This window comes from Aquarana catesbeiana, linkage group LG05 (assembly GCF_042186555.1).
Source record: "Aquarana catesbeiana isolate 2022-GZ linkage group LG05, ASM4218655v1, whole genome shotgun sequence".
Taxonomy (NCBI): Eukaryota; Metazoa; Chordata; class Amphibia; order Anura; family Ranidae; genus Aquarana; species Aquarana catesbeiana.
This window is the reverse complement of record NC_133328.1, coordinates 618643621-618658594: the sequence shown is the minus strand read 5'-3', so window position 1 is coordinate 618658594 and position 14974 is coordinate 618643621. Positions and strand designations below refer to the sequence as shown.

The 14974-nt window shown below is 41.3% G+C and overlaps 1 protein-coding gene across 2 annotated transcripts in view; it reads left to right on the top strand.

Moving 5' to 3' along the window:
* NDRG1 (N-myc downstream regulated 1) overlaps nt 1-14974 on the top strand; it is a 91135-nt gene that overhangs the window by 34612 nt on the left and 41549 nt on the right. The window contains exon 1 of one of the 2 annotated variants that reach the window (XM_073632274.1): nt 11696-11827. The exons of the other annotated variant lie outside the window; for it this stretch is intronic. Coding sequence (XP_073488375.1) covers nt 11783-11827 — 45 coding nt within the window. The 5' untranslated portion in view covers nt 11696-11782. Of the gene's footprint in view, nt 1-11695; nt 11828-14974 lie in introns of those variants that run through there. 2 annotated transcript variants of the gene reach the window in all.

The following is a 14974-nucleotide window of genomic DNA, read 5'->3' as shown; positions in this document are numbered from 1 at the left end:
TTAAAAAAATAGTTCAATGCACACATTATGTATTGTTATACATTCATCAGCATTGATCATCAATAGTCATTAATCCTGTGGGGCTTCACATGTTGCTATATTTCTCTGTCCAAATTGGCCAGTTTTTATCAAATAATCCAAGAATATTAAACCAGAAGAGAAAATAGACTAAAACAATAGCCTAAGGTATTCTCTCTTCTAGTTGAATGTTTTAGGACTATTGTTTGAAGCTTTTTTTTAGGTTTTTAGGCTATTATTTTAAGATATTTTCTCTTCTGGTAAAATGTTCTTAGGTTGTTATTTAGACTGTTTTCTCTTCTGAACAAATGTTTTTAGGCTATCGTTTTAGTCTATTTTGAATCCAACATTATTAAGAACTTTCAATTTCGCCCAATTCGCATAACAGTTACGCTGTGTGAAGAATTCTGTTTAGTTTGCACTGAACTAATTTACGTGCAGTTTCCCTGGACAAATAGCCATGCCAATTTTTTAAAGAAATAAACCTCTTTGGGTGTTATTTACTAAAGGAAAATCCACTTTGCACTGCAAGTGCACTTGGAAGTGCAGTCGCTGTAGATCCGAGGGGGACATGCAAGGAAAATAAAAAACAGCATTTTAGCTTGCACATGATTGGATGATAAAATCAGCAGAGCTTCCCCTCATTTCAGATCTCTTTCGTAACTAACCCCCTTTGTATTTTTCTAGGCAAAATTGCTAAGGGTGCAGTCACTCTAAATCTAAGGGGTAGATCTGAAATGAGGGGAAGCTCTGCTGATTTTATCATCCAATCACGTGCAAGCTAAAATGCTGATCAGACGCCTGTCCATAGGAATACATAGACCTTCCAATCAGGCGGATCTAATCAGAACACCCATCTGAAAAGGGCAATTCTGGATTTCATATGAACTCTATTATTTCAACTTTGACTTTTGGCCATTATCGCAGCATAAACAAGAATGAGGACTGGTCCCCTGTCTGTCTGAAACAAAGTGTTATGCCCTTTACACACGGTCGGATTTTCCGACGGAGAAAGTGCGATCGGATTGTGTTGTCGGAAATTCCGATCGTGTGTGGGCTCCATCTGACTTTTTCCGTCGGAATTTCTGACACACAAAGTTTGAGAGCTTGCTATAAAATTTTCCGACAACAAAATCCGATCCTTTAAATTCCGATTGTGTGTAGAGAAATCCGAGGCACAAAGTGCCACGCATGCTCAGAATAAATAAAGAGATGAAAGCTATTGGCTGTTGCCCCGTTTATAGTCCCGACGTACGGGTTTTATGTCACCGCGTTCAGAAAGATCGGATTTTCCGACAACTTTGTGCGACCGTGTGTATGCAAGACAAGTTTGAGCCAACATCCGTCGGAAAAAATCTGATGGATTTTGTTGTCGAAATGTCCGATCAATGTCCGACCGTGTGTACAGGGCATTAGAATTGTGCCTCATCATGTCCCTCTTTCACTGTCGTCGTCTTCCTCCAGAAGGTCAGAAACATCTGGAGATTGTTTATGAGTACAGGGGGTATCTCCTGCAACTGGCCAGCTGCAGAGGGGAACTCAGGAGGCAAATGAGTGATGAGAGATGAACTCTGAAGCTGGAGATCTCTGGTGAGTGAGGGACATCAATGCACTTTCCTTATCCTCATATTCTGGATTTCAAATTAACTCATATTTTTTCGACTTTGGCTTTTGGACATTATCACAGCGTACATGAGAATGAGGCCTGTCTAAAACAAAGTGTTATGCCGCGTACACACGGTCGGAATTTCCGACAACAAATGTTCGATGTGAGCTTGTTGTCGGAAATTCCGACCATGTGTAGGCTCCTTTGGACATTTGTTGTCGGAATTTCTGACAACAAAAATTTGAGAGCTGGACCTCAAATTTTCCGACAACAAAATCCGTTGTCGTAAATTCTGATCATGTGTACACAATTTCGACGCACAGATTTCCGCGCATGCTCGGAATCAAGCAGAAGAGCCGCACTGGCTATTGAACTTCATTTTTCTCGGCTCATTGTACGTGTTGTACGTCACCGCGTTCTTAGCGATCGGAATTTCTGACAACATTTGTGCGACCGTGTGTATGCAAGACAACATCCGTCCGAAAAAAATCCAGGATTGTGTTGTCGGAATGTCTAATCGTCTGTACGCGGCATAAGAATTGTGCCCACCACCATCTCCTTCATCATGTCACTGTATATGGTATCTCCTTCCTTCAGAGGGTCCGAAGCATCTGGAGACTGTTTGTTTATGAGTCCAGGTGGTTAAGGTTAAACTCAACTGTCCTTGGTGGGTATGCAAATCGTGATGCAGAGCTGTCATAAAAAAAACAAACAGAAAGTTCACATTATCTTAATTCTGATTTTCAGCCCAAGAGTACGCTGTTCTGCCCTGTTCATGATTCCGTTGTAACACCAACAATTTACTGACCTCAGCAGTGACAAAAATCTGAGATTTCCACTGCAAAATCTGGATGCAGCCTTGCTAAAATCCCATATAGTACAATTTCAGGTTCCTGTGCATAAGTAAAAATGGGAGTGTACACTATTATTTTTTTTTTTTTAATTCTGAGGAAATTCAAGACATTTCCCCAAAGTTTCAACACTATAGCAAAGTGCATTGGAGTCACATCCTTTCAGGTATTAGTGAGTCATTTGCACTGGAATAGCTTGGAAAAACCCGTCTGATAACCCTACTAATCCAAGAGATTCTTAGTCCAGAATAGATTGAAAAGAAGCATTCTAAGGTGATGATCTGACCCGCTCTATTGCCAAGCTGGTCTTAAAATAACAGAACACAACTCCTTATGCTGCCCACACGTTTGACGTTAAAGAGTCATTCCAACCAAAACTGATCTTTCCCTTTTTGCTAGATGCTAAAGAATTAAACCACCTTTATTATATAACTCAAGGACTCAGGAGATATATGCATTCAGTTCCTGTGCTTGCTTTGCTTTTAGATCTTTAGGAGTCATTGGGTGCCATCAGTGGTGGACAAAGTTACCAAAGGGCCCCTGTACAAGACCGATTTTTTGGAAGTGGGAGTTTTCACTTAAAAAAAAAAATTCTGATGACATTCAAGACATTTCCCCAAAGTTTTAACATTATAGCAAAGTGCATTTGAGTCACATCCTTTCAAGCATTAGTGAGTCATATGAACGTGAATAACTTGGAGGAACTTGTCTGATAACCCTACTAACCCAAGAGATTCTTAAGCCATCATTTTTGGAAAAGAAGAATTCCAAGGTGATGATCTGACCTGCTTCAATGCCAAGCTGGCCTTGAAAAACAAGAACACAACTCTTTATGCTGCCCACACTTTTGACATTAAAGAGGCATTCCAACCACAACTGATCTTTCCCTTTTTGCTAGATGCCGGAGAATTAAACTACCTTTATTATATAACTCAAGGACTCAGGAGATATATGCATATAGTTTCTGTGCTTGACTTGCTTTAAGATCATTAGGAGTCATTGGGTGCCACCAGTGGTGGGCAAAGGAAATTAGAAAATTTGCCCCCCCCCCAGTCAACCACTGGTCAAGTAAAAAGACTTGTGTGTAGTGAATGACAACTAGAAAGAATTGAACAGTATCCTAGTCTATATAGGGTTGATTTACTTGAGAGTACAAAATCTGGTGCAGCTCTGCATAGAAACCAATCAGCTTCTATCTTCAACTTGTTCAATTAAGTATTGACAAAAAGAAAACTGGAAGCTGATTGGTTTCTATGCAGAGCTGCACCAGATTTTGCACTCTCCGGTTTTAGTAAATCAACCCCAATGTGTTAGGAGGAGCAGTCTCAGCAAACCCAGTCAAACCCAGCATCAGTTTAGCAACAATGGACCTGTAAGTCACCGAGGGCCCTTGTGCAATTGTGCAGTCTTTGCAAATGGTATTTCCTCTACCCGGGAGCTATGCTGTGTTCCTGCCTACCATCATAACTGACACGGGAAACGGAGCTGTAAATATAATATCCAATTGGTTCATTGGAAAAAAAACTTTATTCCTGGTTCTGGACAGCCCCAAGGAATGGCAAGACATGGGTCCAGTTTAAAAAAAAAATCCACATATGTAAGACTTGAATATAAAAAAAACTTATATTTTGGTTTCTTCTGTCTGTGCATCCCAAATATGATTTTAGTTTTTGATGAATACTGCTGGGGTGAACCACCCATTAGCTCCATATTAGTCTCAGGACCTCCAGCGTGGAACGAAAATTCCATTCCAGTGCTAGGACAGGGTAGTTTAGCACCCAAGGCAAAAAGGCCAAAGTGCACCCCCCACCATTGAGGCAGTTCCTGTCCTTTATGCACCCCCACCTTTCTGCTGAAGTGCTCAAGGCCACCTCTTCTGCCTATCCCTCAGCCCGGCTCTGCTGTACCCCACTTCCTAGATCTGCCAGCTATGGAGATCAACGAGCGGCCAATCAAAGCTGAACTATGAGCTTTGTGTGCATTGAGCCTTTGAATGCTATAAATGTCCTAATACCACCAAAACCAAGATGGAGTAGAAGACTTCATTTCTTTACCGCCTTGTGTACCGCCTGACTCCACAATTCATGCTCGGTTGAGAAGAAAGTTCTATTCCAGTCTTAGGACAAGGTAGCTTAGTACCCAAGGTGAAAAGGCCAAAATGCGGTCCCATTATTGAGGCAGCAGCATTCATTGCAATTTATTGCGCTCAAGGCCATCTCTTCTGCCTGGGGTGAACCACCCATTAGCTTCATATTAGTCTTAGGATCTCCAGTGTGGAAAGAAAATTCCATTCCAATGCTAGGACAAGGTAGTTTAGCACCCAAGGCAAAAAGGCCAAAGCGCACCCCCCACCATTGAGGCAGTTCCTGTCCTTTTTGCACCCCCACCTTTCTGCTGAAGCACTCAAGGCCACCTCTTCTGCCTACCCTTCAGCCCAGCCCTGGTGTACCCCACTTCCTAGCTCTGCCAGCCATGTAGCTCAGCAGGCATCCATTCACAACTGGAATATGAGCTTTGTGCGCACTGAGCCTTTAAATGCTATAAATGTCCTAATACCACCCAAACCAGGATGTAAGAGAAGACTTCATTTTGTTTCCGCCTTGTGTCTGGATGCACAATACAAGCTCGGCTGAAAGGTCCAGCTCAGCTCATTAACCACGGACGTGGAAAAGGTCCCAGTGACATTTCAAAGTGTTGTTCTTCCTTCGTATGCACACACAGCTGGCGTTTTGGTTGGAACAACACTGAACTAGATAAAGGTCATGGTGTCTGGACAGATGGCAGGAGCCTTCATCCCTCCATCAGATTACCCAACGAGACGAAGTCTCTATCCCTCCCCTTCCCCTGAGATGGTGTTTTAATGCAAATCGGTGTTTAAAGAGCATGTTTCCCTAATAACACTGACGTTGGCTCGTTAGGAGAAGCCATCTGTCTCTGCGGTCTGAACTTCATGTGCAGGTATCTCAATCTGTAAATGAAGGATAAAGGGCAGAAATGAAAAGTACGCGCCAAACCAAAATGAAGGAATTAAACTGAGATGTATACAAGAAACATGGACTGGCTGCTGAGTAATTCAGCTTTTCTCCCACGCAGGCGTCGCTGTAGTATATCAGTCGACCTCCGTCCTTTGTGTCGGATATAGGCCTCATGCTCACTGGACGTTTTAAAAGCCGCTTCTAGAGGCGTCTTGCTTTTTTTTCCTGCCATTAAACGCCCCTCGATGTTAGCCTATGGGGTTGATTTACTAAAGGCAAATAGGCTGTGCACTTTGCAAAATGCAGTTGCTCCAGAGCTTGGTAAATGAGTTAAAGCTTCAATTTGCAAAGAGTACCCAATCACGTGCAAGGAAAATTGAAAAAAAAAAAACGGCTTAATGTATGTCGAAAGATGTCACTCAATTTATAGCAGAGATAACAACAACGAATAACGCCACAGTTTGTCCCAAAAAAAAACATATCATCACTTTATTAGTTTAGTTCCGAATTCGTTTTTCGATGAAATTCAACAAATTCGTTATTTTGGAAATATTCAAATTAAGGAAATATGTTTAATGAATTTTATCGAAAATTCGTAAATTCGAAAATTCAAACATCCGAAAATAAGAACGAAAATCCGAAAATAAGAACGGAAATCCAAAAATTTGAAAAACCGAAAATCCGAAAACCTGAAAATTCGAAAATCCAAAATAATAACTAACTAATAATAATAACTATTACTAACTATTAAATTATAGGTAATGGAATTTCCTTTCAAATTTGGCTGTTAGTGAACGTATACGAATTTATCTGAAGTTATGAATAACACCACGGTTTGTCCCAGAAAACACATATCATCACTTTATTAGACACGTGCAATTAGTTTAGTTCCAAATTCGTTTTTCAATGAAATTCAACAAATTCGTTAATTTGGAAATATTCGAATTAAGGAAAACCCGTTTGATGAATTTTTCCGAAAATTCGTAAATTCGAAAATTCAAACATCCGAAAATAAGAACGAAAATCCAAAAATTTGAAAACCTGAAAATTCGAAAATCCAAAATAATAACTAACTAATAATAACTATTACTAACTATTAAATTATAGGTATTGGAATTTCCTTTCAAATTTGGCTGTTAGTGAACGTAACGAATACGAATTTATCTGAAGTTACGAATTACCCGAAGTAACGAATGCCAAATCTAAACGAATGGAACACAACAAATTATTAATAATAAAGAATAATAAATAATAATAATAATAATTAAAACTTTTTATTATTATTATTTTTATTTATTATTATGAATTTGTTACGTTCCATTCATTTAGATGTGGCATCCGTTATTTTGGATAATTCATATCTTAAACATAAACAGCCATAAACAGCCAAATTTGAAAGGAAATTCCAATACCTATAATTTAGTAGTTAGTTATTACTAGTTAGTTAATTATTATTTCAGATTTTCGAATTTTCACATTTTTGAATTTTCGAATTTCCGGATTTTCGAATTTACAAATTTTCGAATTTCCGAATACTGCATCTAAACGAATGGAACATAATGAATTTCAAATTTTTCCAAAGTTATGAATTTATTTGAAAATTTTATTACGAATTTTGATCATAACGAATGACCCGAAAATGACCCGAAAAAACGAAACAAACAAACTAATTTTTCGGCAGTGCACATGTCTACACTTTGCCTGCAGACACAATTGTTCGAAATTTTTTGTTCACGAAAAAACTTCATCACCCCACCATTCTTCCATGCATGCACTAACACTGTTGTCTGCCATCTTGATTAATGGTCTCTGGGCTGGCCTGCGACATATTTTTTTGCAACATATATTTTTATATCTGTAAAATGAAAAGTCCCAGTTGACTTGAACGCCCCCTTGTATAACTATCTTAAAGTGGAACTTCACTTTCTCAGTTAGCATTGACTATTTTTAATCCTCATGCTACTAGCTTTAGTAAATAGATAAAAAAGGCATATTATATTTCCTAGTGTTAAATGTTTTTTTTTTCAGTTACTTTTTAGTTTCCAGGCCTAGGCAAATGATGTCATACATCCCAGGAGTCTTTGGAAGGGGAGGAGGGGCTTTCTCAACTAACCACACCCTCCTGCATGCATGCCTGAGCTAAGGGCAGGTGGATTCCCAGAATAAATCGTTTCTTAAATTTCTCAGCAAAATAAAGCATGGAGACATTATGGGGGGGGGGGGGGGGGGGGGTTTGCTTTGAATATTAAAAATGAATTAAAATAGTGTTTTTAGTTTGTGGTGCTCAGATACAGTGTAGTTCCGCTTTATCTATTGACCAAAATCCTCTTCTCTGTGTGTGGCATATCAATTGAATGGGTTGTCAACTATAAGTCGACTTCTCCTATCGGAAGAGATTGATCATAAAAGAAATTGATCATTTATAGAAGCATGCATGGCCAACCATTAGACTCAGTTTAGGCATTTATTTAAAGAAACTTGGGATCTGAGCATTTTGTGGTGATGTTGGAGCATCGCTTGTATATCCAGTTATACCGGAGCTCTTATTGTATCAAGTTTTACTTTGTGGCCTCCAGCTTGGAAGTCACTTACTAGATCAATAGAGGACATCAGAATACTCATTACTGTTGATTATGACCTCTGCAGCACAATGCACATTGCTGAATCAATACTGAATTCATATATTCTTAAGCCTCATTCACACGGGCAATGACATATGTAGGTTTATAGGGCATTTATGAACACCTACAGCACACATTGAAAAGCACTGAGAAGTTATTTACAAATGAAATACATTTTTTTGCGCTTTTTTTTAGCGTGTAAATATATGGTGTATATAAGGTGTGAAAATTTTAACGAACAAAGCAAACAAATAAAACGTTTTAATTATTAATAGTTTATAAAATAGAAGTGAACAAAATAAAAAACAGCACGAAAATAATAATTAAATGGAGAAGGAGAATAGGGAGTTAATTAAGGCTGATTAGAGTACATTAAGGGTTAATAAGGGGTTAAACAGAGGAACATGTAATAAAAAAAAAGAAAAACATTTTTTTTTTTTTTTACTTGACAGGTTGCTTTAAACTGACTTCATCTGCAGATCGAAGTTCATCCCTTTGATCGGTAGATGAATAAACAGAAAGATACAAAAAGAAACAATGTTTCTTTTTATCTTTCTGTTTTAGCGGCTCAGCAATGTTGTTGATAAACGCTGAAAATAAAAAGGGGATTTTTGGGGACTTTGAGTGAGGCACACACAGCTTAGAAAAATATAAAAGCATATTTATTGATGTGGGCATAGGGCATAACACAATATACACACATGAATGTTCATTATTTCATATATATATATATATATATATATATATATATATGTACAAACATGGCATAAAAATGCATAATTCATGTATATACATATAGATCACACTGAGCACATTATTATAACCTGATGATATAAGCCAGTGATATAAAGTGTCATATGGTGCATAACAAACGAAACAGTCAGTTGAAGAAGTAGACTATATTGTTAAAAAACGTGGCCGCATCCAAAAAGCTTGACGCGTTTCGTGGTTAAATACCACTTCTTCAGGAGCCGACGCAGAATATATCTGCAAAAGACAATGAATACCAATGTTGTCCAATATTTGCCAAAGTCGTGAAAAACGAGTAAGGACAGGAGGGAGAAAAATATAACTACCCTGTTGTACTTACATATCAGTTGTCAGATTAAAACACAAATCCCCTCTACCATATCACTGCTTCTAGCACAAACCCCCCATATCAACCCTCCTAGCACATATCCTCTTCTCCCATCCCCCTCCCCCCCGAATCACCACTCCTAGCACACACACCCACATTTCCCCTGTTAGAACAATTCTAACCCTCTGCTCCCCCCCTCAGATTTCTCCTTGCAACACAATTCTCCTCCCCCCTCAATCTCCTCGTGGTACCCCCACCTCCCATGATACCACAGTGCCCACCCCTTGTCCCGAGCCTGTCCCCAAGCACAGCACCAGAGCACTGCCCATAATTCACATGGGTCACCAAGCACAGCACCAGAGCATTGCACTTAATGCGCATGCTTTCCCTGAGTACATCGCTAAACCGCTGCCCATAATGCGCATGCATCTCTTGGGCATGGTACCAGAGCACTGCCCATAATATACATACCTCCCCCAAGCACAGTATCAGAGCACTGCCCATTATATACATACCTCCCCCAAGGACAGTACCAGAGCACTGCCCATAATATACATACCTCCCCCAAGGACAGTACCAGAGCACTGCCCATAATATACATACCTCCCCCAAGGACAGTACCAGAGCACTGCCCATAATATACATACCTCCCCCAAGCACAGTATCAGAGCACTGCCCATAATATACATACCTCCCCCAAGCATAGTATCAGAGCACTGCCCATTATATACATACCTCCCCCAAGCACAGTATCAGAGCGCTGCCCATTATATACATACCTCCCCCAAGCACAGTATCAGAGCACTGCCCATAATATACATACCTCCCCCAAGGACAGTACCAGAGCACTGCCCATAATATACATACCTCCCCCAAGGACAGTACCAGAGTGCTGCCCATAATATACATACCTCCCCCAAGGACAGTACCAGAGCACTGCCCATAATATACATACCTCCCCCAAGGACAGTACCAGAGCACTGCCCATAATATACATACCTCCCCCAAGGACAGTACCAGAGTGCTGCCCATAATATACATACCTCCCCCAAGGACAGTACCAGAGCACTGCCCATAATATACATACCTCCCCCAAGGACAGTACCAGAACACTTCCCATAATATACATACCTCCCCCAAGGACAGTACCAGAGCACTGCCCATAATATACATACCTCCCCCAAGGACAGTCCTAGAACACTTTCCATAATATACATACCTCTCCCAAACACAGTACCAGAGCACTGCCCATAATACATATGCATTCTCTGAGTACAGGGCCAAAGCACTACCCATAATACTCACGTGTTCCCCAAGTACAGTGCCAAAAAGCTACCTGTAATACCCATGCATCTCCTGAGCACAGCACAAAAGTACCGCCCATAATATGCATAGGTCCCCTAGGCACAGTAGCGCACCTCAGCACGGCATCAAGTGGATTGTGAGAATACAGCCCTGGCCAGGAGTTCACATGTCAGGATGGCTACTTGGGGCCTCCAGGGAGACCCTGCAAGACAATGGAGCCATCCTATTGGTGGAAATTAAACACACCAAACTGTCAAAGGCTCATTGGGGTTGATTTACTAAAGGCAAAATGACTGTGCACTTTGCAAAGTGCAATTGCACTCTGCACGTGCAGTTCCTCCAGAGCTTAGTAAATGAGCAGAAGCTCTGCTGACTTTCATCATCCAATCACATGCAAGCAAAAATGCTTTTTTTTTTTTCCTTGCACGTGATTGGGTATTCTTTGCAAAGTGAAGCTTTATCTCATTTACTAAGCTCTACAGCAACTGCACTTGCAGAGGGCAACTGCATTTTGCAAAGTGCACAGTCTATTTGCCTTTAGTAAATCAACCCCATTATGTTGCAAAGGAAACAATAATGAGGTAAGGTATGCCGCTACTTTTATTACTCATGGAGGATTTAATAACACTTTAAGTTAGATTTTGTTGACTGTGTTTTTGTCTACTTTTGATTTTATATAACATCCTCATCTTGGTGTGGAATTTCTGCCTTTACAGAATTGCCCATAGACCTTGTATAAGGAATGGGGCTTGTAAAAGCGATAGGACATATTCTTTGTTCCATCGTGGATCCCATTCTACTTCTAGAAATATGATGTTGTTGTTGTTGTTGTTATCTCTGCTATGAATTGGGTGACGTCTTTTGACATACATTAAGCCCCAGCCTCCTCCTGACAGTGACAGGTGTAAGCTGCTTTATTGTGACAGATTTCGAGTTGTTGTTTGCATCCTTGGGGGCAGCCCTGAAATGCCTGGCTTACATCCGCAGCCTTGCACTTCTTAAGAGGCCGTGGAAAGAGATTTATATCGCTGGTGAGCCGCCAGACCGCGTTGTCCCCCCCAATCTTTTTCTTGCCTTGACCTTGTATTTGTTGTCTGAGCTGGATTGGAAAAAGCATTTGTCATATCATGGACCTTTGACACAGATCCTGTTTAAGAACATCCTCATCCCAACTTAGCTTGTTCGGTTGGCAATGCATGCTGGGAGTTAGCGTGCTTAGGCGGAGTGGCATGTGATCTATATAAGCTTCTTACATGGAAAGCTCATTCTGAATTGTGCAACCACCAGCCAGTCACCAAGTGTGATCGGACTATCCCGCTCTCCCCGTCATGGTTCTGGACATGGATGAGTGTGTCTTCTTCACAACCATCGAAGTAAGTACAAAGAAATAGTCTACCGCTTTCCAGGAGCTGGAGATACATGGAAGGGTGGATGGAGATATTGATACATGGATGGATAGAGATGTATGAATAGATAGATAGATAGATAGACAGATAGATAGATAGATAGATAGATAGATAGATAGATAGATAGATAGATAGATAGATAGATAGATAGATATGGGCAGAAATTTGGATATACAGCAAAACCTCGGATTGCGAGTAATGCAGTTTATGAGCGTTTTTCCAATACAAGCTTTTTTTTTAAGTCCTGACTCAGTTTGCCAGCGTTGTCTCGCAAGACAAGAAGGATTCAAGCCTCTGGGGTGTGCAGTACCGCATTTGGCCAGAGGTGTGGGGGCGTCAGTGATGCTCAGGGACACTTGGAGAAGCTCAAAGAACACTCGGAGACACACGGAGCCGCTCGGAAACACTCCATTCCCGAGTGTCTCCGAGCATCTCCGGGTGGTCTCCGAGCGTGTCCGAGTGGTCTCCAAGCGTCTCCGAGTGTTTCAGAGTCTCTCCGGTGCCCCCCCAACTCTGGCCACATACAGTACTGCATACACTAGCAGTGACACTGGAACGAATTGTCTGAGTTTCCATTGATTCCTATGGGGAAACTTGCTTTGATATACGAGTGCTTTGGATTACAAGCATTCTTCTGGAACGGATTATGCTAATAATCCAAGGTACTACTGTAGAAGGATATGTATTGAGAGCTGGATGGATATTGATACATAGATGGATAGAGAAGTATGGATCAATAAATACTGTAGATAGATAGATAGATAAATAGATAGATAGATAGATAGATAGATAGATAGATAGATAGATAGATAGATAGATAGATAGATAGATAGATAGATAGATAGATAGATAGATAGATGTACATGGATGGATATATGGATAAAAGGATCGAGAAAAGTGCTCAACTGGTTCAACAGCGTGTGGATCGCCTGTTGCACCTTTAATTGGATGTCTGTAGATTTCCATCTGTTTCTGTTACATTTCAGATTCTTAGGCCCATCAGTCCCAAGAGTTTCTGGAAGGCCTGCTATCATCTAATATGTCTTAGCATAGCTTTGCCTAGCATGTGCATTAGCAATGCCTTTTATTGTATATGACCTTTTTTTTTTACAATTTGTGTTTTGCTTCCTCGTGTTGTTCCTTGATGGCTCCAATGTCACCAATATATCCTCCCAGTGCCACCATCAGGTTTCCCCAGTGGCACCAGCATGTCTGCCATCAGAAGCGTTTCCCCCCATCCCATATGCAGAGAGGCATGACCAAGGGGAAATGGTGGTAAGACATGGCTACCTGCTCTGGCTGGTGCCCACTAATCCATCTCTCCCATCCATCCTATGTATGTATTGTCACATGCAAGTGCCTGGGATGGATGCGAGAGGCAGAAACACCAAGTGCCACTATTATGTTTCCCAAGTGGCACCAGCCATGCCCACCATAAGAAGTATTTTCCCTCTCCTTCACTATATGCAGAGTGGTGCATGGAAGTGGCGAAAAGACATGGCTAACGGTCCTGGCATGCTGGTCTCCACCATCCATCTCTTGCATCCATTCCATGTATGGACGCGAGAGGAGGATCATGAGGACCAGTATGGCAGAAAAGGTAGCTATGTCCCATCGCCTCTTCCCTGCGCCACTCTGCATATGGGTGGGGGCACTTCTGACAGAGCACTGTAGGAAATGTATCTACTCATCACACGACCGCGATTGACTTAAAGGTTATTACACTGCCGAGATTTATGTAAAAGGAAATGGCTTCAATATTCTATCTGGGAGATATTATAAGAACATTAAAATCTAATTAGGGAAATGCACCTTCATCCCGAGGATCTAAGAATTCCTCAGCCCTCCAGTCCTGGTCCCGGCTTCATTCCAGTTTCCTATGTAAAAACACGGAAGAGACATCACAACGTCACTTCTGGTTTATTCGGCTGCCAATGGCGCCGATTTTTTAAAAAATTACAGTTTTCAGAATCGCCGTTTTTTGAGATCTGAATACTTTGAAGCACAAAGGAGGGATTTGTGGTCTTTTAGACCCCCGATCCCTCCATAAAGAGTACCTGTCACCAACTATTACTGTACTGTATCTTCTTCCAGAGGATCTAAGAATTCCTCAGCCCTCCAGTCCTGGTTACATAAGCAGCAATTTATTGGCATTCAGAAGCCTCTGCTCAGGTGAAGGACAAAACACCTGATTGGCCCAGTCTGCCTGAAAATCGGCTCTCCAGAGCTCTTCGACAGAGATCACATGGCCTGTGCCAAGGCATAGATCACATGACCAGGACTGGAGGAAAAAGCCATTCCCAATGACAAGAGAGACAGCTTTTCATTGAATAAAACATAAAATATCACAGTAGACTTCTCTTCATTTGAACACACAGGGCGGCTTTAAATTCCTCAGTTTTTAATGGATTATATCCACAGTGGATGGAGTCAATTTTTTTTTTTATTCTCCTGAATCTAGTCAAGCAGATGCACAGTATATGACCTGGGCAGAATCTTGTCATTCATAATTCAGGATTTATTATCCATACGGTTCTGTACGATTCTAAAGTAAATGAATACAATGTATCTCTCAGCACATTCCATTAGACATTTCTGGAGTTCTTCTTTAAAGTAAACCTGTGATGGGAGAATATAGACGACGTCATTGCTGGGTCAGCCAGAACCAGCATGCCAATCAGAAGAGAGAGAAGTGTCAGAAATCTGCATACATGTCTGGTACTGTGATCTGAAGTATCGAAGCATGACAGCTACAGTAGATAACCCCTTAGTGCCAACCGTACGCACATATGTGGCCTCGGCTTGAAGGTATTATACCGGGGGGGTTTAAGATTTTTTGTAGAGCGGACGGTCGGCTCTTTAGGGATACCGACCAATGCAGCTAAAAGCCGCTCGGCTGTTATCCTAAGGAGCGGGAGGGGACTCCTCCCCACCTCCCGCTGCCTTCTGCTGCTCTTCCCAGGCCTCCCGTCCCACCTGGAGACCCGATCCACAATACGGCACATCCGCCGACTAGGCTGAGACTGGAACAAAGCCGTAAAGGGCTTTGTTCCAGTCTCCTATGTAAAAACACAGAGGAAACATCACAACGTCACTTTCGGTTTACTCGGCTGC